Source organism: Engystomops pustulosus, chromosome 10, assembly GCF_040894005.1.
Source record: "Engystomops pustulosus chromosome 10, aEngPut4.maternal, whole genome shotgun sequence".
In the NCBI taxonomy this organism is placed as follows: Eukaryota; Metazoa; Chordata; class Amphibia; order Anura; family Leptodactylidae; genus Engystomops; species Engystomops pustulosus.
The window spans coordinates 32501642-32525608 of record NC_092420.1 but is presented as its reverse complement, the minus strand read 5'-3'; the positions used below and the strand labels follow the sequence as shown (position 1 = coordinate 32525608).

The window sequence follows — 23967 nt, the reverse complement described above, 5'->3', positions numbered from 1 at the left end:
TGATTACTGGCCCTGCCAGAACCCTGATCTAAACCCAACTGAAGCACCTCTGGAGAGACTTGAAAACGTTCACCATCCAACCTGAGGGAACTGGAGAGGATCTGCAAGGAAGGATTTTTTTTAAATGAACTTAAAATGAGCACTGGTGGTCTAGATGGGGTGGGTTAAAAAAATAAACGTACTGCGCCCAGTGACATCTAAAATCAGCGGGCGGTCCAAGAATTTAATAAGCAAAAAAGGAACTGTTTTGATCTTACTAATTGGCTGCAATGAAAGAAAGAGTGAAAAATATTAATGGGTCTGAATACTTTCCGTACCCACTGTGTCTGGGTTCTCAGTGTTTTTAGATACTAAGTGGTTATATTCTAGTGCTGCATTTATTTACTGAACTGAGTTCGGGTGCTGTATTTATTTACTGATCTCAGTTGTGGTTCTGTATATTTGTAGTGAACTTGGTTCTGGTGCTGTAAATAAGTATAGTGCTGTATTTACTGTAAGTAGTGGGCTTGGTTCTGGTGTTTTAAATAACTGTAGTGGTGAATTTACTTTAAAAACTTGGCTTGGTTCTGGTGCTGTATTTATTTACTGATCTTGGTTGTGGTTCTGTATTTTTGTAGTCTACTTGGTTCTGGTGCTGTAAATAACTATAGTGCTCTATTAACTGTAATTACTGGGCTTGGTTCTGGTGTTTTAAATAACGGTAGTGGTGAATTTACTGTAAGAACTTGGCTTGGTTCTGGTGCTGTATTTATTTACTGATCTTGGTTGTGGTTCTGTATTTTTGTAGTGTACTTGGTTCTGGTGCTGTAAATAACTATAGTGCTCTATTAACTGTAATTACTGGGCTTGGTTCTGGTGTTTTAAATAACTGTAGTGCTGTATTTACTGTAAGTAGTGGGCTTGGTTCTGGTGCTGTATTTCTGTATAGAACCTGGTTATGGTATGATTTTGGCTGTGATACTTTATTAAAAACATTTCTGGTATTATATGTGTTCTATCGTGTGGATCTATGCAGTTAGTGACACATTTTTGTATTTATGATTTTGTAAATTAGTTAATACATAAAATAAATTGTTTAGGACACAAAAAGATGGATTTAAATTGCGTATTAATATTGATTGGAGTAGGTATAACTTTTTCTATCACACTTTACAATGGGACGTACTTCTCGCTTCCAAAGTACGGTCAGGGGGGTGTGTGATAATACAGATAGATTAATACATCCTATCCATATCCATGCGGAAAAAAATTCACCTTGAAACTGACCTTCTGGGAAGATTTAGTGTCAGCGTATTAATGTATATTATAAATGTCGCCTTTAGTCATTTACAGATTTGATAGCAAAGTCCACAACGGATTCAGCCACATGTAGTGGATATTCTGTAGTACTATTTCCACTTCTGAATTTACTATGTGTTTTGGTTTCACAACAATGTAAAGTAGAGTAGAGGGCGCGCTGGCTCCAGCCCTGTTCACACGTTGCGCCTCAGAAGCTTCCAGTAACCGCCAGAGTTTCCTCTCCCCGGCTCGTGTCCTATCACTTCTAGCTCCTTCTCTCGCTCTGCAGCTATCATTTACCAGGCTCCTCCCCCTCCCCTGGGCGCGCTCACGAGGCCGTGTGACGTCACCGCAGTCTCCTTCTCCCTCTAGTAAGCGGAGTTCCCGAGATGATGCTGCGCGCTCCCTGAAAACGTTGCGCAGGTTGTAATGCAAAGAGGAGAAGGAGCAGGACGGTGGCGGCGGCGCTAGTGTCCGAGCCCCGGAGCACCGCACACTGCGCGCTGGAGCGGGCGGAGGGGGCGCAGCTGCAGGATTTGGTGCTGTCACACCCGAGCAGCTTGTAGCGGCGAACTTGCGCGAAGTCGGACGCAATACCTGGAGGGAAGTACCGCGCAGTGTGCACGGACTGCGGCACATTCACCAGCTGAAGCTTCCCTAATAAGAGGGGCGTGGGCATCCCAAAGCCAGGGTGAGGAAGCGGCACTGGCATCTCTGCAGGCACATAGAAGCTACATCTAGTGTGGCACCCGAGCATTGCAGAGAGGGGGGTGTGTCATCAGGGACCTCCATCTGCATCAAGAGGACTGGAGACCACCTGGCACAGGGAGACCACGCCAGAGACTGGCATGGAGCTGTCTGCCATAGGGGAGCAAGTCTTTGCAGTAGAGAGCATTCGCAAGAAGCGGATGAGAAAGGTAAGTGATGGGTGGCTCTGCAGCTGCATGGCATGTACATGTGCCCAGAGGTTGTGCTTGTCTTACTGAGCATGGAGGCTGACCTAGATCTATGGCAGTGCCAGGATTTATTACAAATATAGGGCAGGAGTATGAAACTTGTAGGACGAAGTAGTGTAGTGTGCAGTCACGGAAATCTACCAAGGATCTACAGGTGGTCACATACTTTGCATGTGGCGCTTTCGTACTAGTAGAATTTGGCGCCCTTGTTTATATTAGTTTTAGGCAGAATTTGCCAGGACGGATTCTGATTCCCATTCGCCATAGATGACTATAGTGGATCTACTTCTATTTTGTACAAAGAACCTAAATTGTAAATTGCGAATGCTCAGAACTTCATAGTTATAAGGAAAGAGAGTGACTACAAGCGTTGTAGAGAAGTGTCATTTTGTTTGTACAGATGAGTACATTAGCAGCTCAGGGCTCGGATAGCTGCAGCGCTGTTTCGCTACAGGTGACTCACTTGCTAATGCTTCTATAGGTGACTAAACCGTGACTCATAGACATGACTCATAATACAAATGTTTGTTTTATTTCATATTCATTTGGTTGGGAAGCCGTAAGTGGGGGTCATGATGGGGGCTCTGCATCTCAATTAAATGTTCAATGAAATATGACTCATATTCGCAAAGGAAAGTATCAGCAGTGCCTGACATTCTCAAACTTTTTACATTCCCTTTATACTTGTTAGAGCTTTATAAAGTATAAGCCAGCAAGGCAGCACAATAGTGGTCATAGACAATGTGTAATATGTTTCTGTTCTCTATGCTTACACTATGTCCCTGTCTATCTTTCTAGGGTAAAGTGGAGTATCTAGTGAAGTGGAAAGGCTGGCCACCCAAGTAAGGAATGCTTTTTTTATGTTTACGATGTGATACAATGTATCTGTCTATTTCTATTTATATACAAGAGAACAGTTGGTTTATTATTGAGATACAACTACCACACTGTGTACCAGATCTGTGCTCAACCCTCAAGATAACAGGATAGATCACATCTAAGACGTGAGACTGTTTAAGTGGTTGATTTAGCTCATTGATCAATTGTCACTTGTGGTTTACATTATAATTTTTATGGTTTTCCATGCTGCTGGTTAGTCATGGTCTGTGATAGGAGCAATCATTCCTGTACTTAGAAACCCCTACAATCCACGTCTCTGAGGCTAGAAGAAGAACAGTACCAATATATGTCAATATCATCGGGTGGATAGAGAAGAGAATAGACGTTCCTTGTAGGGTGCGCTATCACACTTGAGCTGGTGGAAGAGAAGGCAGGTTTGTCATGTATTCTGAAGCATCTTTGAATTTCCCGCCATGTGAACCTGTGTGTGGCTTGAGATGGGGGATTTCTTACACTGTAATAACTGAACGCTCTGTGTGTACACCCTGGGTGATTATTCATAGTTTAGCACAACTAACGGATTGGAGATTACCATATTATAAAATCTAAGCAATTAATGTGACAGAATATTCACCTTGACATTAAATGAACCACGTAGAAGAAGTTTTACATCACGTTAAATTTTGATACATTATTTGAATCAATGTGCACTGTAATGGTCATATTATATGTTAATAGAGGTGTCCGTATAGTCCCCTGATGGGTGTTTTTGATGGTCGTGTTGTAATGTTTTGATAAAGGGGGTGTCTGTTTAGTCCCCTGATGATCATATTTTACTTTATAATAAAGGAGGTGTCATTAAGGACTCCTGGTAGCTTTGTGTTGGAAGAATATATATATTTTTTTGTATTATTTTCTGTTGTATATACCTAAATGTCACCGGTGAATTGTTGGATGTTTATACAGTGACTTATGTCTTATAATGTGAATTGAAATGAGTGAATCAGTAATAAACGTATGAATTCATTTCCCTTTCTGAAAACAAAGTCTATAAGTATTGTTTAAAAACAAGAGAACAGCCCTATATATATAGTATGGTGGTAGTTATCTCCGTGCCAGCGCTGAGCTTGCAGTGTGTGTGTAAGTGGGCTCATGCCATGGCACTGCCTGCTCCTAGATAAGGACTGCCTATTGAATACGTCTTGTTTATCACCTCTAATCTGAGAGGGGGAGTGAGAACTCGGAGGAGGAGGGAGTTGAGAGAGTGACGCATGAGTCATATGTTCACTTGTTTACTTCAGCCTGTGCTGCAGTGTGCGCAGGAATAGCAGAGGAAAGGTGTGCACCATGTAACCTGGTGCTACAGCTTCCTTACATAAAAGATGCATCATGACTATAAGCCTGTTATTAATCTTGTTAATTAAGCCTTATTACATTGATTGACCAATTACTGAATTTGTATAAAAGGTTTGATTTTAAGTCCTAGATCCTATGTTGACACTTTGGTATCATAAGTTGGACAAACTCTTGCTAAAATGCATCCACATCATCCTGTTCGTATGTATAGGGTTGGGGGTGATACATCAGTATCTTTCATCTGACATTTACGAAGTATCTCATTGCTAAAGACTATGAACAGTTTACATTCCTGCATATGTCATCACCGGAGCAAGTTTGCATTTACGAGCAGCAATCAGCGATCTAGAAAACAGGGAAAAATGTAAGCAGTGACTAACATTATTTCCACAAAAATTACAACATTTGATATTTGTAATATTTAATTTCTAGCTAAATCTAAGGCGCAGTTCACATTAGAGTTCTGTTTTTAATAGACATGTCATTGTGACTAATCAGTTTTATAATGGAATCCAACATATAGTAAAGGATCATAATGATATTTACATGGTTCAGATATGCTCTGTCATGCTTTCATGATGTTATTCCAATCCCATATCTGCTCTGGACTTCTTAGCTAAGATTAAAGTGGTTGGCCATTCCTATACTTAAAGGCCATCTACTACCACCACCACCACCACAATGAAGGATTGTATGCAAATGAGCCTGAGGGGCTCCAAGTTCCATAGGTCTTAATGGAGCCTGGAGCCCCACTGGCTATCTGCATACAGTCTTTCATCCTGGTGGTAGATGTCTTTTAATTTTGTCCATGTGCCTGTATTGGCTTGTACATAATACCTGAATCTTTCTCAAGTCATTAAGCAATCCTGCAATCCACTTTCCTAATGTGTGCAGAGTTGGCATCCGTCTATGCGGTGTACAGTTGTCTGTCTATACAGAGGTCAGCATGCTGAGATAAGAGAATGGTTGCAGCTTTCAAAAGGGGTAAAGATACAGGTACATATATGCAGAGACCCGTCTAATAGAAAAGATTTATTGAAAAGTGGCCAACCCCTTTAAAGAGCCAGTGGGCACTCCCCACTCCCTACCTAGCTAGTGTTCCACAAAGGTATGTTAATTCTTACTTGATTCCTGTATTCCCAACCTTTTGGCCTTTTCTTGACTACAACATCATCTGTCTCCTAATGTCCTAAATTCCTTGCAGGATGTGTGCAACAAGCCCTAAACTACAGCCCATTCCCTAACATAACCTAGTGCAGTGCATTGTGACTTATGTAACAACATTAGAAACCAAGATTCCATCGTAAAATCTGTGTGTAAACGGGTTCCTCATGGATATGTTTATAGGAGCATAGCTGTGGTTCTACCATATGGCACTTTATGGACTTTCTACCTGGATGAATACATATACAGTTGTTCCCCTCCTTAAGAACACCTGACTTACAGACGTCCCCTAGTTAAAGACGGACCCCTCTGTCCACTGTGACCTCTGGTAAAGCTCTCTGGATGTTACTTTAGTCTCGGGCTGCAATGATCAGCTGTAAGATGTGTGTAATGAAGCTTTATTGATAATCCTTGGTCCCATTACAGCAAAGAATTTTGAAACTCCAGTTGTCACTGGGAAAAAAAATGTCTGGATCTACAATTATAAAATATACAGTTTCGACTTGAGAACAAACCTATGGAACCTATCTTGTTTGTAACCCGGGGACTGCCTGTAAAGTATTTTTTGCAGGTAGACAAACACACAGGCACATCCAGGCACATCTTATATTTGTTTATTCATGGCCTCTTTCCTTCTAAAAATCAAACTTTTAAAATTATGCTAATGATCTAGAGAGCTCTCGGGGGGGGGGGTTGCGGTTTGTTGCCAGAGCCCCTCTGTGCTGCAGCTTCACAGGCTGTTACACTGTCCCCCTCCCTCTGCCTGGTGTAATCTCACACAGTGGGAGGAGGGAAGTGCTCCTGCACAGTGTAACGGCATGTGACGTTAGAGCATGAAGGGGCTCTGGTAACGCCCTCAGGATCCCTCTAGGCCCTCCTAGCAGCAGTCATTGAGCTGTTTAGTCAATACAATGGAATGATTAAGACAATCCATAATGCAGTTGCATGAGGAATCCCTGCACCCTTGTTTACCTCTGTTTAATCTTTAAAAAAAATAGAATGTATTATTTAAGTCCATATCTTCAGTAATTGCTTATTAATGATTACAAACAGGATAAAAATGATTCATACCTAACATTGTTGTCCAGTTATCAGAGAAAAGGAACCGATTATACATTGCAACAAAGTTCTGTTAGTAAAAGAAGTATGGAATCTCTTAATGGGGAAAAAAGAAAAATACATTTCACTAGAAATCTTCAACTGAAGTGCTTTTCCCTCTGTACTTTTTATTTGCTTTTATGTTTTCTCATTTATTGTATGTCATTTTAATTAATCAGATTGTTGTGTTCTTATAGGTACAGTACCTGGGAACCAGAAGAACATATTTTGGACCCACGTCTTGTCTTGGCATATGAAGAAAAGTGAGATTATTTGATATTACATTTTCCCAGGGTTATACAGGGTTTATTTCAAGTATTTTCTTACCTTAGAAATGGAGTTTCTTTTGCCAACCTGATAAAATCTATAGCAGTAAGGCACCTTTCACACTTATGTTTTGTACGCACGTGTTCTGCGTGTGTATTTGACGTGCAGAACTTTCATTGCACTTTGACCAATTGTGTTCAGTGGGTTTTGTCACAATTTCATGTTCTTTAACGCGCATTAAAATCTCAGCATGCTTTACTTTTGCACGTCATGCGCTTGAAAAACGCACCATATAAGTCTATGGAGATGCATCAAAAATTCGTTGCACTCTGAAACACAAGCAAGTGCTTTGTGTTTTTCACTAATCAATTGCAATAGAAAAGATGGACCACAGTCTTCGCAGTAAAAAAAACTTATTGAAAACAGTAAAAAAAACGGACATGAAAAACTGAGATACCGAACAAACTCTGACTGAAAACTCATTGAACTCTGCTGAAAAACGTCAGTTTTTCACTGACCAAACCCTGAACGCTCTCTGATCAGACTCTGACGTGATCTGCAACGCTAGTGTGAAAGGGGCCTAAGTGTGTGTGTGTGTGTGTGTGTGTGTGTGTGTGTGTTTTTTTTTTAAGTGCTTAATATGTGAAATTGTCTAGGCCTAAAAAATCGGTTAGAAGTCCTGTGGCTGAGACAATCTAGATTCCTATAGTCACTCTAGCAAAAAAAGGCAAGTAGCAGTCCAAATTTGGGACACAGACAACAATTTATTGAAAACATTGGATCAATACCTGGTCTTATTAATCAGGCAAAAAGGGAATGGTAGAGTCTGTTTTAAAAAGAAAGGCCAAGGGTCTAGGCTTATTAGGCAAACAAGGCAATAACATTCTATACCAAGTTACTGCGCATCAGGCTGGGGAAAGGAGCTGTCCAAATTCACCAGTGAGAAGAGCTACTGCCTCAAATTTGAAACCTGATAGATGGTCCTCAAAGAGGGGGAAAAAGCTTCTATCATCAACTTTGATCAAAAATGTTTGCATCAACTTACTTGAAAAAGTCACTAGACACTAATTCGGGGTGCTTTTGAGGATTTTAAAAGTGATTTAATGTCCTTAAAGGGGTTTTCCCACGAAAGAAAATTCTCACATCTTAATCACCTAGTGAAGATTACACAATAAAGATCATTTTAACTCCTTACTTCACAAGTTTACTCAGTGTTTTTGCTGTTTTAGCTCCTATCACTCCCTAGGCTGCTCAGTACAAAATCCCAGGGTGTGGGCAGGACTCTCTAAGCAGACACATTATAATCCATCTGTGGGGTGACAATGTGGTTAGATTATCAGGGTACAGGTGTATATACACTTTCATATGGCTTCTGACATTGTACTAACACACTGACACATAGAAGGAGAGATGAGACAGATCACAGATGATGAGATGCCTATTACTCAGAGGCTGACAGACTTTTACACTTACATTTTTAGCTTGGCTACATCTCACAGATATGTGCCTGCATCCCCCTTTCTCCTGGCTCACTTATCTCCTTGTAGTTTGCAGCCTCTTTCTCTGCTCACGATGTGCTGGCAGGAAGTGATCAGTGTGAGCTTCGTGCAGAGGGCGTGGCTACAGGGTCAGAGCAGAAAGACACAGAAATCTCAGCAAGCACAGCAAAATCCAAGATGGCGGCCCAACCCTAAAGTCAGAAGTTACAGGGTTGTGTCTAGGGGCAACTGAAATAATGTACAGCGTGACTGATAGAGACAGGTTGGACTTATATCTATGAAATGCTGTTTATTTGTTAATAACAGTGAATTGGAGAATGTGTTATTTTGTTTTCCTTAAGAAACTTGGGAATACCCCTTTAAAGGGTTGTCTCACTCTTTAAAAAAAAAAAAATAGCAGGTGGGCTGTGGAGGTAAGTTTGGAAAAACAAAAAGAAAGCTGTACTCTCCTCATCAGTCGCTCCCGGCCCGCCGTCTTTGCTGGTCCTCGGTGAATTTGGCTTCTGGCCAGCCAAGGTGACCAGCCCCACCCACCCGCGCTGGGAATAGGGACGGCCACCTTGGCCAGCCGGAAGCCAAACTCAGAGGAGGACCAGCGAGGCGGCGGCCCAGGACCCCGGAAGCGACTGAGGAGGTGAGTACAGCTTTCTTTTTTTTAACCTTACCTCCCCAGCCACGCCTGCTAGTTTTTTAAGAGTCAGAGCCCTTTAGCACTGGGGTTACTGCATCAAATGAATAAGAACCGAGCCAGAAGGAGGAGAGTAGGGACACAGTCTAGCTCACACTTAAGATAGGTCTTTAATGTAAAGATTCCGGGAAATATTTAAATTATGATGAATTTGGCGAATTGTATATTTTGGTCCTGACAATGAAATTTATAAAATTATATATTACATTCTCTTTAGTATAGAGCAATTCTGCATTGTTGAACTTTACAGATTTAGAAGGTCAGGTGCCCAATGCTTACAAAATAATAATTTGTAAAAAAAAAATTGTACAGACCAAAAGCCAAATCTGTGTGTAAGCATGTAACTATTAATATGCATTTATTTATTTGTTCTTGTAGGGAAGAAAAAGAAAGGGCTTCAGGTTGCAGAAAACGAGGCCCAAAACCAAAACGCCTACTGCTGCAGGTATGAATGAAAAGTAAATGGGCCTTGCTGCGCGAGTTGGGCCTTTTTCATTTTGCTTTGGAATCTGCCACTTTTCCTGCACTTCTAGTTTTCTGAGATGTTTTTTGGCGCACACTTAGAGCTACAAAAAACTGGCCTGCGAAGTTTTATTTCACCTTTATGAAGGGGGAGTTAGTTCAGACCATTTTTTGGTCATGCGCAATTCTTTAACTCCTTGTGCCAAAATCTAACATCCCAATGAAAATTATAGCACGATTCCTGTGCCAGAAACAAGAAACATGGACCCTGCGCCAAAATTAATAAATGCCTCACAATGTATTTCCTAAATTGCAACACCCAGTTGTCAGTTTAGTCATACTTAGTCATACTTTATTCATACACAACAGGAACCACACGGTTGACAAAATGTAGATTTCTAATAAAAAAAATGTTCACAGTTGTACTTTATAAAATTATCGTATCATCAGAATTGACAAGTCCTCTTTAGGAAAGACATACTCGTATTTTCACAAATGGCTGCCTGTTACACAGACCCCTCTACCTCTGGGGAAGCTCTCTGTATACTGGAAATGTACTTTACATGACTGCAATGATTAACTATAAGGTATCTGCAATGAAGCTTTATTGTGAATCTTTGTTCCCATGACTACAAAAATGTCCTCAAATCTAATTGTCACAAAGAACTAAAAATAATTTGGAGTTACACTTACTAAATATACAATTCTGACTTGCATACAAATTCAACTTGAGAACAAACCTATGGGGGAGATTTATCACTGCTTCTAGGCCAGTTTTCTGTTGTAGGAGCAGTGAAATAATCGCAAATTCTTGTGTAGTGCAAGGATTTGCATTAAAATAGCGAATAAGCCACCTCCACTCCTTGAGGGCAAGGATGGGGTGAGAAGGGGCGAGGCAGTTGGTGGAGGTTGCGGGCTCAGGACGTTCCCGCCCCAGCAGAGCGCTGGTGTATGATAAATCTCCCTCACAGAATCTGTCCTGGGGATTGCCTATAAAGCCTTCAGTGTTGATGATTCGTTTTAATCTGGGTCAGCTGCAAGTTTCAGAAGGCCCCTGGGCGAAAGGGCCTCAGTGGGCCCTTTTCAGTAAACTCCTATGGTGGCATTAAAAATTCAGAAACTGAAACAGTCTACTTTTTCCTAAAATATTCCCTAGTTTATTATACCAAACAGCCCCATCATGGTTATTTTATATAAGCCCCCCTCAACCAATGGATTGCCTACGTAGAGCCATATGTGGGGCCCCCAGGCGCTATGGGCCTGGCACTTGACCGGGTATGCTCCGTGCTGGCACTGGCCCTGGATAGTATATACAACACTGCATAGATGTTTCCTATTGTCTTTCTTTTTCAGAGGCTTTATGGTATGGACCTACGCAGTGCACACAAGTCCAAAGAGAGAAATCTCTGCTTTTCATTGTCTCGGAGGTTCAGCAATGGTTTAGGCTCTAAATCTGCAACAGCTTCTTCGGTGCCAGAGAAAGCCAAGTCACTGCAGTTCCCTCTTAGCAAGCAGCGGAAAGGGAGAAAGTTTTTGTGCCTCTCTCGCAAGAAGTTTCTTCGAGTATCAACCTATGAACCACTAAGTCGTCGGCCAGATTTCTTTGCCAAAGAGGATGAAAAGGAAGAGGCCCAGAGCATTCCTGAATGGCAGGAAGAGAAGCCTGCAGAAGAAGATGCGCAAGAAGAGAACACTGTGCCTGAGGCTGATACTAAGGGTGGGATACCTCCTCTAGCCTTTTTATACAGTATAAGGGGTCTTTACAAAAAAACATAGCAGGTTAATGGGAAGGTGATAAATGAACAGAAATCCTAACGTCACCTATTCAGTCCACTGGTAATCAAAACATACTTTCTTCTCATGTTCTCACCTTGGTCTTAAAGGTGGTATTAATATAGTATGATGAGTTGGAGTGTGATAGCAGTGTTTTGTCTTTAACTATTTTACCGCCTCCAATAACTTTTTGCATCATTTAATTGGTGCCCCTCCACTGATCCTGGGGTGTCTAATCCAGACCTTGACCACCCATCTGTCAACAGCCATTTAGCTGGTAAAGTACTGTTTCTATGCTAAGTTAGCTCTCTATTGTCAGATGGGTGGTCCTGGGCTCGAGCAGAGGGTTAACTCCACCCACTGGACAGTAGAGCTCCAAAAAGATAACATTAATTACTGGGGAATGATGCGGACTTTAGAAGTAATTCTTAATGTGCTAGAATCAGTGTAACAATGCTTATTAAAGTGTCTAAAGAGCTGAGGTTGGTCAAAGTGGAAAAAGGTTTGCTTTAAATGTTTATCTACATGACTTTATAAATGTGCATTTGTCTACATTGGCTCCTAGTGACCTCATAAGCGTCATCTCATTTTGTCTCCTACAGATGACACAAATTCAACTGCTGCTCCCCCTTGGCTTCCGGTCCTCCCTTTGCCCACTGAGATTATTGTTACAGACATCACTTCAAATGCCATCACGGTGACTTTCCGTGAATCCCGATCCGCAGAAGGTTTTTTTCGCGATCGCAGTGGTGATTGCTAGTTCCTGTAATAATTTTTTCATTCCTCCTCTGAAATGAAGTATAAAGACTGAAAATAACTATAAACAGTGGAGAGAGTTCTTTGCAAGAGACCTGCATAACAAATGCAGATCAGTGATCCTGTTTTAGGAAAAATTGGATTTTTTTTTTTCTGTCCGGCTCCACAGAAATTTCTTTAACATTGTGCTTACATTTCCTAAATAACTACAACATTGCATCGAGTAGTCCTTCTCTATGAGGATTTCACATGGAGATCTTCTACTGGGAACAGTATACAAATGCTGTGTTCATATGGGCATTGTAAAAGATGGCTGCTTTGACAGTGCGTAGTTTGTATTTTTTAGGAGTATAAAGCTGTTTTCTTCCTGTGCATGGATGGAAACTGTACCTTTTACTAAGAGTGGATTTAGAAAAACAAAGTTGTCAATCTTGAATAATTGAAAGAGAAAGTGAAACAAGTATTGTGACTTATTAACTACACATACCCCCCCCCCCTACACTATGTGAGGAATGTAACATAGCAATGTGGTCACGGGAGTAGTGGATTCATTGAGATTTTAGCTAAGGTCAAAATCATTGTATCCATGCAGCACTTATGGGTAGTATGCACTTTACACATTACATAATTCTACTTGGCAATCCCTTCTCTGCATATAAAGTGTAACATTTGCAGATGCCTTAATGAAACTTATTTGATTACAAATTAAAATTCCTGAATCTTACAATTTATTGTGCAACAGATTTCTATCTAATAGAATGTGCACAATATCCCTGGGTACTTTGGCTCCGTGGCAAATGCTGACCAGTTTGAGCTAATAATGACTTGCTATATAGTATTAGTAACTGATGCATGCATTGCATTCTCCACTGATTACTAGTCCAGTACTGTTGAAACTTACAACGCATGTTAAGAGATGGATGAGTAGCAGTGATACATAAACACAAGAAACATCCGCTTGTTTGTAGAAATAATTACATGACTGTGCGTCACCATGTCCATTGTATCCTCCTTTACAGAATTTTCCCAGATTGATAAAATCTATCTATATTTACAATCCTGCAGATTTCACCTATTGGAACATGGGCCAATCTGGCCACTTTCACACATTCAGTATTTGTTTTCAAACACTGAAGTAAAATACAGATCACATTTCTAAACAATGTGAAAGTTGACATTGAATGGGAATTTCAAAAGGGTTGTCCCACTAAAGACATTTATCTTAAAAATGGAGAATACATTGCTGATCTGTGGAGGATATGACTCTACTGGGATGAGCAGACCCATCGAGTTTTGTTACTGAACCCCTCGCCAGTAAAACCTGTGTGTTAAACAATTGCGGATATTGAATGCCGGAAATGCAGATGGAAAGAAACAATCCTCTGCAAAATGGCAGCAAACGTGCAGTCTGCAAATCCACTGGCACCACTTAGTGTCAGTGTGATATGGTGTCGGGTGACCCAAACCTGTACTTCTGATGAAGTCCGGGTTGGGGTCTGCTCATCACTAGACTCTACCAATTTTGGAAGCAATAAGCTACTCAAAAAGAACAAAGCGGGTGTGTATACAAAATGGTATTTTGGAAACAATGGTGCATTACTTTCCCATTCGAATGAGACAGTGGTTGCACAGATACGTTGATGGTTTGTTCATCCCAATGGGACTTCTGGAGATGTAGTCTCATAGAGATGAATAGAGAGCAGTTCCCATGCATATTTATTAAAAGAAATGTGTATTAAAATCCATATCCATCTGCTCTACTACCCTGATGAGCTTAATGGAAAGCTGTATAGTAGTCATTTCAATAATTTTTGAAAATGAATACTCCAGGTGAAAATGGGAAACTTTATGATATATCTTATGAGAGAAAACACTGCTAATCACCTTTTATCCTGCCTGCTATACTGCTCCGTTTACTGCCAGATCTGTGTTCTTTGAGGAGCATACATAAATGGACACTTTTAGAGGCTATCTTTCTCACCAAAGCTTTACTTGCATCTTACAAATCCTTACAAATGTGCTAAGCACTACTGCTGTCGGATGTAGCATGCTCTTGTGTCCGTCTCTCCTATTTAGAACTCAATGAACCTCAATCTGTCTTTACTAAAATCATCAGTTTAGCAGGCAGGAGAGAGCACTTTTCTCAAATGCTTATATTTACCTGATCTGTTTAGTTGCCATAACTAACTTGGAACCAAGAACAAAATTAATAAAAATAAGCAAACACACATAAGAGGTCCCTGTCCTTAACCACAAAATGCTTCCTTTATCCTTCCTTCTACTAAAATATGCAAATGGTAGACACAGGGTAAAATGTACATGAGAAGGATAAGTCAGTATTTGATATGAGCACTTTATTCAGCTTTAGGACATTTGTAAACACTGGTATTTTAACTATTAATGTTGTAAATTTCAATAGTGCTGTGTTTTCAAGGTCCGCTTACTAGTTTAACCAATTGTTATTATGCCTCTATGCACTGTTTTGGTGAGATTCTAGAATATTCGGTCAAAACAGAATATATTTACTATAGATGGGAGACTTTCCAAGCAGCGGTTTTATAGTTCCTTCTTGATTTGTTTGAAACGTAAGAACAATTATATCTTAAGCCGAACTTAGTACAGCACTTACAGATGCTCATCAGATACTAACTCGTTCCTTAGAGGCTCCTCCTGATTATTTTACTGTGTATGTGTATTAACCCAGAGAAAAATGTTGGATATTTGCTGTTAGTCTCTCATTATCCACAATGACTGGCTGCTGTCATTAGAGTTTTATGCCATTCCCCTTTCATTTCAGATTATTATTTTATACAATTACATATAAAATATGTTTCTGATATCCCTAGGACCCTCATGCTTTTCTCAATTTAATTTACGTTAGAAATAGTGTTCTGTTTTCTGAGATCATCTAGAACTGACAGCATCTACCTCCCATATTTATAGTTTTGTGTAAAGGAGTATTGAAAGATTGTGCTAAATGTTAAGCAATGACGCAGGTTACATATTTTTCATGTAGCTGTTATTACTCTGCAAATGTTACTTTAATACTGCTATATATAGTTAGTTATGAAGTAAGTTTCTAGGTAGCATCATACTTTATACGGGTTTGCAGTCTGTATTAATGTATAATATAATATTAGTGATGGCCTTCTGACTGAGGGGTTTGGGTTGGTAGCCCATTTTGTTCTACTAATTGCATTTACTGCTCCCAGAAATTCAGCAGTGTCCACTGGTTTGTTAAAAGGTATAGAGCCGGTACGGTTGTATCATTTTGTATATATTGATATATTACATATGTTATGTAGGGTACATTTTGTGTATTAGCACTTAGGACCAAAAAAGCTTAAAACACAAGTGAATTAACATAACTTTGGCTTGCCTAGTATTTTTTGTGTCTGCACAGTATCTATTTGAATGATATTCTGCATTCTTAAGTGCAAGGTTAGGCTGTATATTAACACTTTGGCTTGCCTAAATATCATCTCCTGTGTCTGCACTGTATCTATTTGAATGATATTTTGCATACTTAAGTACAAGGTTAGACTGTATATTTAAAATCCTACATTTAAGGGTTCTGTGGTTGTTACAGTCTGTGCTGTATTGTATATGATGTAAGATCTTGCATCATATGTTTCTAAAGCTTTTCAGCCTTGAGTGACAATTATTGTTGGCATGCTCATTGGTTTCTTATTCATTGTTTTTATTAAAGATGGCCTGTCAGAAATACTTAGATCCCAAACTACCACCATCCCCAAACCACCACCATCCTTGTGTATTCTGGGAGGTGCGGCATGATGAAAGTGATGATAACATTGAAATCATTATTTTAATGGATTGTAAGGACTTGTGGCGGTGGAGAAGAGTTATGCTGGCTTGTCCCCCTCCTGCCTTGTTTAACATATCACAGGCCAAATATGTCATATTTACCATGCATTTAAAAGTACCTATTTACCTGTCCGCAGGGTCATCTGTATAGGGTGTACCTAGAGAGGTGGCTTGAGATTATATACTCTACCTATGGGAAGTCCATTAATACAGGACAGGCAGTGGCCAGCATGACTCCACCTCACTACTATTTAACTGCACAAATTATTTGAGTAATGGTAACAATACAGTTACCTTTTTTTGCCAATTTCATTGATAACTGGACAAAACATTGGTGGCAGTTAAGGGAACTAAATTCCCATGACAGGTTAATACCATCCAATTTACCCTAACAACTTCATATTTTTTTCCAATTACATATTTATCTCATAAAAGGTTTCAATATTTAATTTCATCTTTTAACCCCCCAAAGGGATATGGGTAGATATAGTATCATATAAAATAAAACATCTTTCCCAAAAAGGGAGGCCTACAATTGGAGTTCTATTAGAACAACAAGATAGTACTATTACTCTGGTCACACTTTTTGCTTTGCGTTTCCACACTACCAGGCAACACCTGGTATATTCACATATATTTTGGTGTCCATTTATCCAGGAAACGGTTTTTAAGTTTGGTTATACATTTGCTTTCCTTATACTTCAAGAATAGAACGGACTAGTCGTCCTTGCCATGTTAAACAAGGGCATACGTGGTGACCAAGAAGGATCTATTGTAGTACCAGAAACATAAAGGTATTGAAATGGTGATTACTTCTTTGATCGCAATTAAAAAATAAACCAAACTTTTGTTCTTTTAGATTGTAACTTTTGTCTCACCAGTCACATTCATATTTTATTTATTGCAACTCAATTTTTATGTTTTATTACAACATTACAAGTTCAATGTTTGAAATAGGGCAGCTAGCTATAAATCACTTGGCTCCTTAGATGAAATGCATGGCAGCAAAAGAGTTATTGGTGGATGGTAATTCTGGATAAACCTGGGGAATTTGTTCTCTTGCTTTAATTGCACATACAATAATGCATAGGTGTTACAGAGACAAATTGAATGTACCTTTTTTTTCAGGCTGGATTACTAGGACAAAATCCAACTACATAAGGATGTTGTATAGTTTTAGAAGATAATTACATTCTCTTTCAAGACGTAATATTTAAGTATAAAAAGTAGGATTATTTGCTGATCTTACGTGCAGATTACTGTAGTCTAACCATTTTGTTAGATCGAATGCCAAAGCAAACCCAGTTTGTAATGTTTACATAGGAACAACAGAATTTCTGACGCATTAAAATGTCGATGAAATATTCTGTAAAAAAAAAAAAAAAAAAAAAGATCATACAGCAGAGCGTAAGAATAGTTTTTGTTTATAATGATGTATCAGTGCTTCCTCGGCATAAAATGAAAAGTATGCAAAACTGAATCATTTTCTTAAAATTGTCCAAACTATTCACAAACCAAATGAGACACCTGAATGGGACCTGGCAGCACTCCTGACAAATTTGTTTTAGTAAAAGCTATTATTGTGCATGAAATAATATAACATTTTCTTAGAACCTTGTGCTGTTATTCCGCCTAGAAAAATATGAAAAAATGACAATTGGTTAGCATTCTATTTGCCAGCATGTTCCGTCTCTACACACTCTGACTCATCACTGACTAGTAACTTGAACTTGTCTATTTATGATAGGAATAACTACCTTGGATAATCCTTATCAATATGATAATCCAGCTTGAAAATATGTAAATTATAGTTTGGAGTTTGGGAAGGAACTGGAGGATGAAAAACGAGGGCAATGATGAAAAGTTTGTAAAGAATCTTGAACAAATGTCTGTTTTTATTTTTGTATACTTGTTGAACATTTATTTCTGTAGAGGATTTGTTGCAAAATAAATAAAATGCTATATACTGTTTAACTGTATGAATATTATCTGACCTCATTATTTAATTTAATGGTCGCATATTTAAAAACATACCCCCAGTGATGAAAAAAAAAATCATATTGCTCTTAGCTCTTCATGTACAGTATCTTTTTAGAGACTTTTACCTTCAAAGATCACTTATTTCACTGAAATTCAATTCATTCTAAATCATTTAAATTAAAGGGGTGTTTTCATGTTTGCATACATGTTTAATTTATCTGCCATATACAGTACATTCATTTTTTTTCTATTGCACTTCAAAAAAAAAAAATGGTGTGAAGATAATTTCCCCTAAATGTAGTCATAGGGTCTCTTAGAAATGAATTACCTGTCCTTGGATACAACTACTGCTACACATTGACAGTGGTGGTCACTAGAAATAAGTTTCCTTTTTAAGTTCTGGTGCGTATGACACATATTGCTAGATTGGTGAACGTGCAGCCACTCCGATAAATTGACACCTCTACCTAATAGCCATGGCTGTGATTGGCAAAGTGTTGTCCATAGAACCTGTCTCATCAATTATCACCAATAATATGGGTCTGAAAAAATAGTAAAAAGTTAAATTTGATAAATAAAAGTTAAAATAAAAAACCCTAAAAATTTGAATCTCCCCCCTTTCCCTAGAACTGATATTAATATAAATGGTAAAAACATGTTGGGTATTGCAGTGTCCCAAAATATTCAATCATTCAAAATATAATAACGGTTATTCCCGGCTTTAACCCAGTAATGTAAAATTATCGCCCAAAGTCCATTTTGCAACATAAAAAATGTAAGAAGTCATCAAAAGGCCATAAAGTCCTCAAAATTTTAGAATTAAATACGTCATCTCATCTCGCAAAAAATGACACCACACACAGCTTTATACACTGAAGTATGAAAAAGTTATTAGCGCCAGAAAATGGCAAAATTAAATAAATTTTTTTTTTTGTACAGGAGGTTTAAATTTTAGTAAATGTACGAAAACCTATACAAATTTGGTATCCCTGTGATTGTAGCGACCCAAAGAATAAAGGAGACATGTCCTTTGGGATGCACAGTGAAATCCGTAAAATCCAAGCCCACAAGAAAATGACACACATGCGATTTCACTGAATATGGAATTTTTTTTTCCAGCTTCCCAGGGCACAGCATGGAATATTAAATACTGTCACAATTAATTGCAATTTGTTATGCAGAACACAAACCCTCACATAGCTCTGTACACGGACAAATAGATTTTTGAAGGTGGTGAGTAAAAAAATGGAACCACAAATGAGAAAGGGCCTGGTCGTTAAGGGGTTAATAATGGAAACTGTGCTGACCTATATCATGGTTTATTATTTTTTTATGGGAGACTCTGCATAGAAGAGTTCACTATTTGATCATCATACCTTAATTTATTTGGATACAATGTACTCAAGTGTTTTAAAGTGTTTCTGAAAATGGTGAATGCTCGAGCCTGTAAATATATTTGGGTGAATCCAGATTAATGTTTCTAGAGAGTCATCACTGACAAACCCTATTAATATCAAAAGAGTAAGGCTACATTCACACGACCGTATGATTTCTCCAGTCCCGTATTTACGGGCCGTATATACGTGACGTTTTTCATCCGTATGCAGCACGTATGTAACCCGTATTTTATACGTCCCCATAGACTTCTAGGGCATACGGAACTGAAATACGGGAGAAAATAGAACATGCTCTATATTTTTATACGGCCAGTATACGGTACGGTACAGAACGGAGTTAACAACGGCAATATAAAAGGTCAGACGTATTGTCCATTGAAATGAATGTGGCCGTATGTAATCCGTAAAAAAACGGTACGGATACGGCCATTTTCATACGTCCGTGTGAATGTAGCCTAAGATTCTAACTATATAATCTTCAATATGCATCCAAAAGTATTCTCATAGACTCATCCTATTGTTTCATCTGATTATTTTACTACTCTGTAATGTCCAGGGCACCCATGCTATTCAGGATATCCAGGATGCCTGGCTCCTTATAAACTGTTTTAAGGATGCCATCTGGTACACCAGGAGGCAAACAGTGAGACAAAGAAAAGGAGTTCTCCCCACTGCTCTTTTGAGGAACAACCCCCATGAAGCCCAACACCTTCCTTGGGGCAATTTCTAGCAGCGGCGCCATCCTGCTCCCATCAAAAACCTCCATTTTGTAGGGATTATGGGTTTCGCATAAATTATGCAAATCACGCAGACCAGGAAGTGACATTTTGGCAACTTTCACTTCCTATTTCTCCCCTTTGTGTGTCTGTATTTCAATAAATATTTGGGCCAGTGAACTCCTCACCCTATCCACTTTCTCACCACACCCTTTCTTCATTTCTCTAGTGTAAGTCCACCGCATGATTGGACTCCAGAGTGGGGGTTCATGACAAATTGGTGGCAGTAGTGGGAGAATTTGTCATGAGCTCCCACATTGGAGTCCAATCAAAAGGTGCACTTACACCAGGGAGTCCTTGCTGATTAGCCCTTAAGTTCAGCCCACTTAACCAAAATGGCATCCTTACACTAATTTCTGCTCCCAATCACTTATCTCACCCAGTGAACCAAATTCTTGTCAGGGAAATCAAACGCATCCAAATCCCAGACACTATGTAACACACACACACACACACACACACACCTTACGTGCCTATGGAACGCTACTGCACAGATCCACTGTGCACCCCGATACAGTATCACACTTCCACTTATCACAGCAGCCACCACCCGCAATTATGGCTTACGATATGGCCACACAAACAACCAGATACACACTCTTCTAGATGCCGTTCAGATGGACCCACACTTATAGATAACTACTAGCACACAGACGCTTACTGGGTAACACGGCTTAGAGGTAACTCACCTCTCCAGAGTTATGGGAACGTATGGAACACAAGTAAAAACTCATTAAATGACGGTTTAATATGCAAAACATGCACAATGCTTGTAGGTACAGTTAAACAGTAAAATACAGACCTCTTACAAATTGGATTGGCATAGAGATCCTCAGAGCAGAACTGATGAAACCCTGGACAGCTCTACTAAACCTCATTGCATCTCCATGTACTGATGATGAATTAATGCTGGTGTGTTGCTTTTCACTAGCCACCTGATACGCCCCCTTGGTCATGTGAGAGGGGTGTGGCTACACCCAGGGGCGGACTGGGAAATTAAAGAGGCCTTGGAAAAAATTCTAAGAGTGGCCCTATGTTGTGGGTGGAGTCAAATGAAGTAGGCGGGGTCATGTGATGTGGGTGGAATTTGCAAAATGTTACAAGTCACATTGTTAGTGGATTGACTCAATTCAAACAATGTTTTGCTACTGAGCCGGGTAAATCTTTATAGCTTTTCTTTATTGTAGCGCAGGCAGACGTTTAAGCGCTATATCCTCCTACAATCAATCGTGGGTTGATTTTAAGATCATGCATGCGCCCTGGGATACCCACGATTGCACATGGCATCGGCTTGCTGGCGGGTGCAGTGATGAAACCACTGCCTGTGCTACAAGGAGCAGGGGGGAGCAGGGGCTGGCAGGCTATATACAACAGGGGCTGGCCGGCTGTATACCACAGGGGGTGGCGGGCTGTATACCACAGGGGGTGGCGGGCTGTATGCCACAGGGGCTGGCGGGCTGTATGCCACAGGGGCTGGCGGGCTGTATGCCACAGGGGCTGGCGGGCTGTATGCCACAGGGGCTGGCGGGCTGTATGCCACAGGGGCTGCTGGGCTGTATGCCACAAGGGCTGGCGGGCTGTATGCCACAAGGGCTGGCGGGCTGTATGCCACAAGGGCTGGCGGGCTGTATACCACAAGGGCTGGCGGGCTGCATACCACAGGGGCTGGCGGGCTGTATACCACAAGGGCTGGCGGGCTGTATACCACAAGGGCTGGCGGGCTGTATACCACAAGGGCTGGCGGGCTGTATACCACCAGGGCTGGCGGGCTGTATACCACAGGGGCTGACGGGCTGTATGCCACAGGGGCTGGCGGGCTGTATGCCACAAGGGCTGGCGGGCTGTATACCACAAGGGCTGGCGGGCTGTATACCACAGGGGCTGGCGGGCTGTATACCACAAGGGCTGGCAGGCTGTATACCACAAGGGCTGGCGGGCTGTATACCACAAGGGCTGGCGGGCTGTATACCACCGGGGCTGCCGGGCTGTATACCACAGGGGCTGCCGGGCTGTATACCACAAGGGCTGGCGGGCTGTATACTACAGGGGCTGCCGGGCTGTATACCACAAGGGCTGGCGGGCTGTATACCACAGGGGCTGCCGGGCTGTATACCACAGGGGCTGCCGGGCTGTATACCACAGGGGCTGCTGGGCTGTATACCACAAGGGCTGGCGGGCTGTATACCACAAGGGCTTCCGGGCTGTATACCACCGGGGCTGCCGGGCTGTATACCGCAGGGGCTGCTAGGCTGTATACCACAAGGGCTGGCGGGCTGTATACCACAAGGGCTGGCGGGCTGTATACCACAAGGGCTGGCGGGCTGTATACCACAAGGGCTGGCGGGCTGTATACCACAGGGGGTGACGGGCTGTATACCACAAGGGCTGGCGAGCTGTATACCACAAGGGCTGGCGGGCTGTATATCACAGGGGCTGGCGGGCTGTATACCACAAGGGCTGGCGGGCTGTATACCACAAGGGCTGGCGGGCTGTATACCAAAAGGGCTGGCGGGCTGTATACTACAAGGGCTGGCGGGCTGTATACTACAAGGGCTGGCGGGCTGTATACCACAAGGGCTGGCGGGCTGTATACCACAAGGGCTGGCGGGCTGTATATCACAGGGGCTGGCGGGCTGTATACCACAAGGGCTGGCGGGCTGTATACCACAAGGGCTGGCGGGCTGTATACCACAGGGGCTGGCGGGCTGTATACTACAAGGGCTGGCGGGCTGTATACTACAAGGGCTGGCGGGCTGTATACCACAGGGGCTGGCGGGCTGTATACCACAGGGGCTGGCGGGCTGTATACCACAGGGGCTGCCGAGCTGTATACCACAGGGGCTGCCGGGCTGTATACCACAGGGGCTGGCGGGCTGTATACCACAAGGGCTGGCGGGCTGTATACCACAAGGGCTGGCGGGCTGTATACCACAGGAGCTGCCGGGCTGTATACCACAAGGGCTGGCGGGCTGTATACCGTAGGGGCTGCTAGGCTGTATACCACAAGGGCTGGCGGGCTGTATACCACAGGGGCTGCTAGGCTGTATACCACAAGGGCTGGCGGGCTGTATACCACAAGTGCTGACACCTGCTCTGTATTGAGAGCTCAGCCTACAAGCTTTTTCCATACAATGGCAGCAGCATTACTAGTACATACCCATATATTACATATATATATAAACTCACATAAATATGTCAATAAAATGTAAGAAAATACTTTACACATTGCACTTACTATTTATGAGAGTAACAAAGTTCTTTGTGTGGAGAATCAATGTGCAGGGAAGCAGCTGCCTGGCAGGGCTGAGATCTCCATACACATGGCTTGTGTTCCTCCCCAGCCTCTCCGTCCCGTCTAGCAGCCTCCTGCTTCCTGGTTATGGGAGGAGGGGCCGGAGCAGTGCCCTGTGCCTGACCTCGGCGCTGTCCTATCTGGAGCCGTGCTGAGCTCCGTGTAGCTGTAATCAGCTGTCTGCTAATCACAGGGGCAGCAGCTTCCATCGGACTCTCTGCTGCTGACCCTAGGACAGTGCACGGGCGGCCTGTAGTGTAGGTGAGGCTGCTCTCTGTGCTGTTGGAATGTCAGCCTGCACTGTGTCACATGCTCCTGCACCCACCGGCCCCAGATCACCCAGACAGGTCGGCCCACCGGGATTTCTCCCGGTGGAGTTAATGTCCAGTCCGCCCCTGGCTACACCTCAATCAACCTGGAAAGTTGGGAACATATTTTCTAATTATGTAATATCTTCTTCCATGGTCTCCTGAGAAGAAGATATGCCCACCACAGACTTGGAGCCACAAAGTCTGTATCAATTAACATTTTCTATTGATTGGACAGGAAATTCACAGAGG

General features: G+C 41.5%; 1 protein-coding gene and 1 long non-coding RNA gene across 2 annotated transcripts; one reads left to right on the top strand and one right to left on the bottom strand.

The window, feature by feature from the left end:
- Nucleotides 1-1621: 1621 nt before the first annotated feature.
- On the top strand, nucleotides 1622-17941 carry CBX7 (chromobox 7). The gene is made up of 6 exons (XM_072127275.1): nucleotides 1622-2195; nucleotides 3033-3076; nucleotides 6890-6955; nucleotides 9525-9591; nucleotides 10962-11325; nucleotides 11984-17941. The coding sequence occupies exons 1-6, from the start codon at nucleotides 2127-2129 to the stop codon at nucleotides 12139-12141; spliced, it is 768 nt and encodes a 255-aa protein (XP_071983376.1). The 5' UTR covers nucleotides 1622-2126; the 3' UTR covers nucleotides 12142-17941.
- Nucleotides 3035-23716, bottom strand: LOC140103961 (uncharacterized). The gene is made up of 3 exons (XR_011850217.1): nucleotides 23351-23716; nucleotides 8433-8579; nucleotides 3035-4775 (listed from the first exon to the last, which is right to left on the bottom strand). It is a non-coding gene; the product is annotated as an uncharacterized lncRNA (long non-coding RNA).
- Nucleotides 23717-23967: the final 251 nt, after the last annotated feature.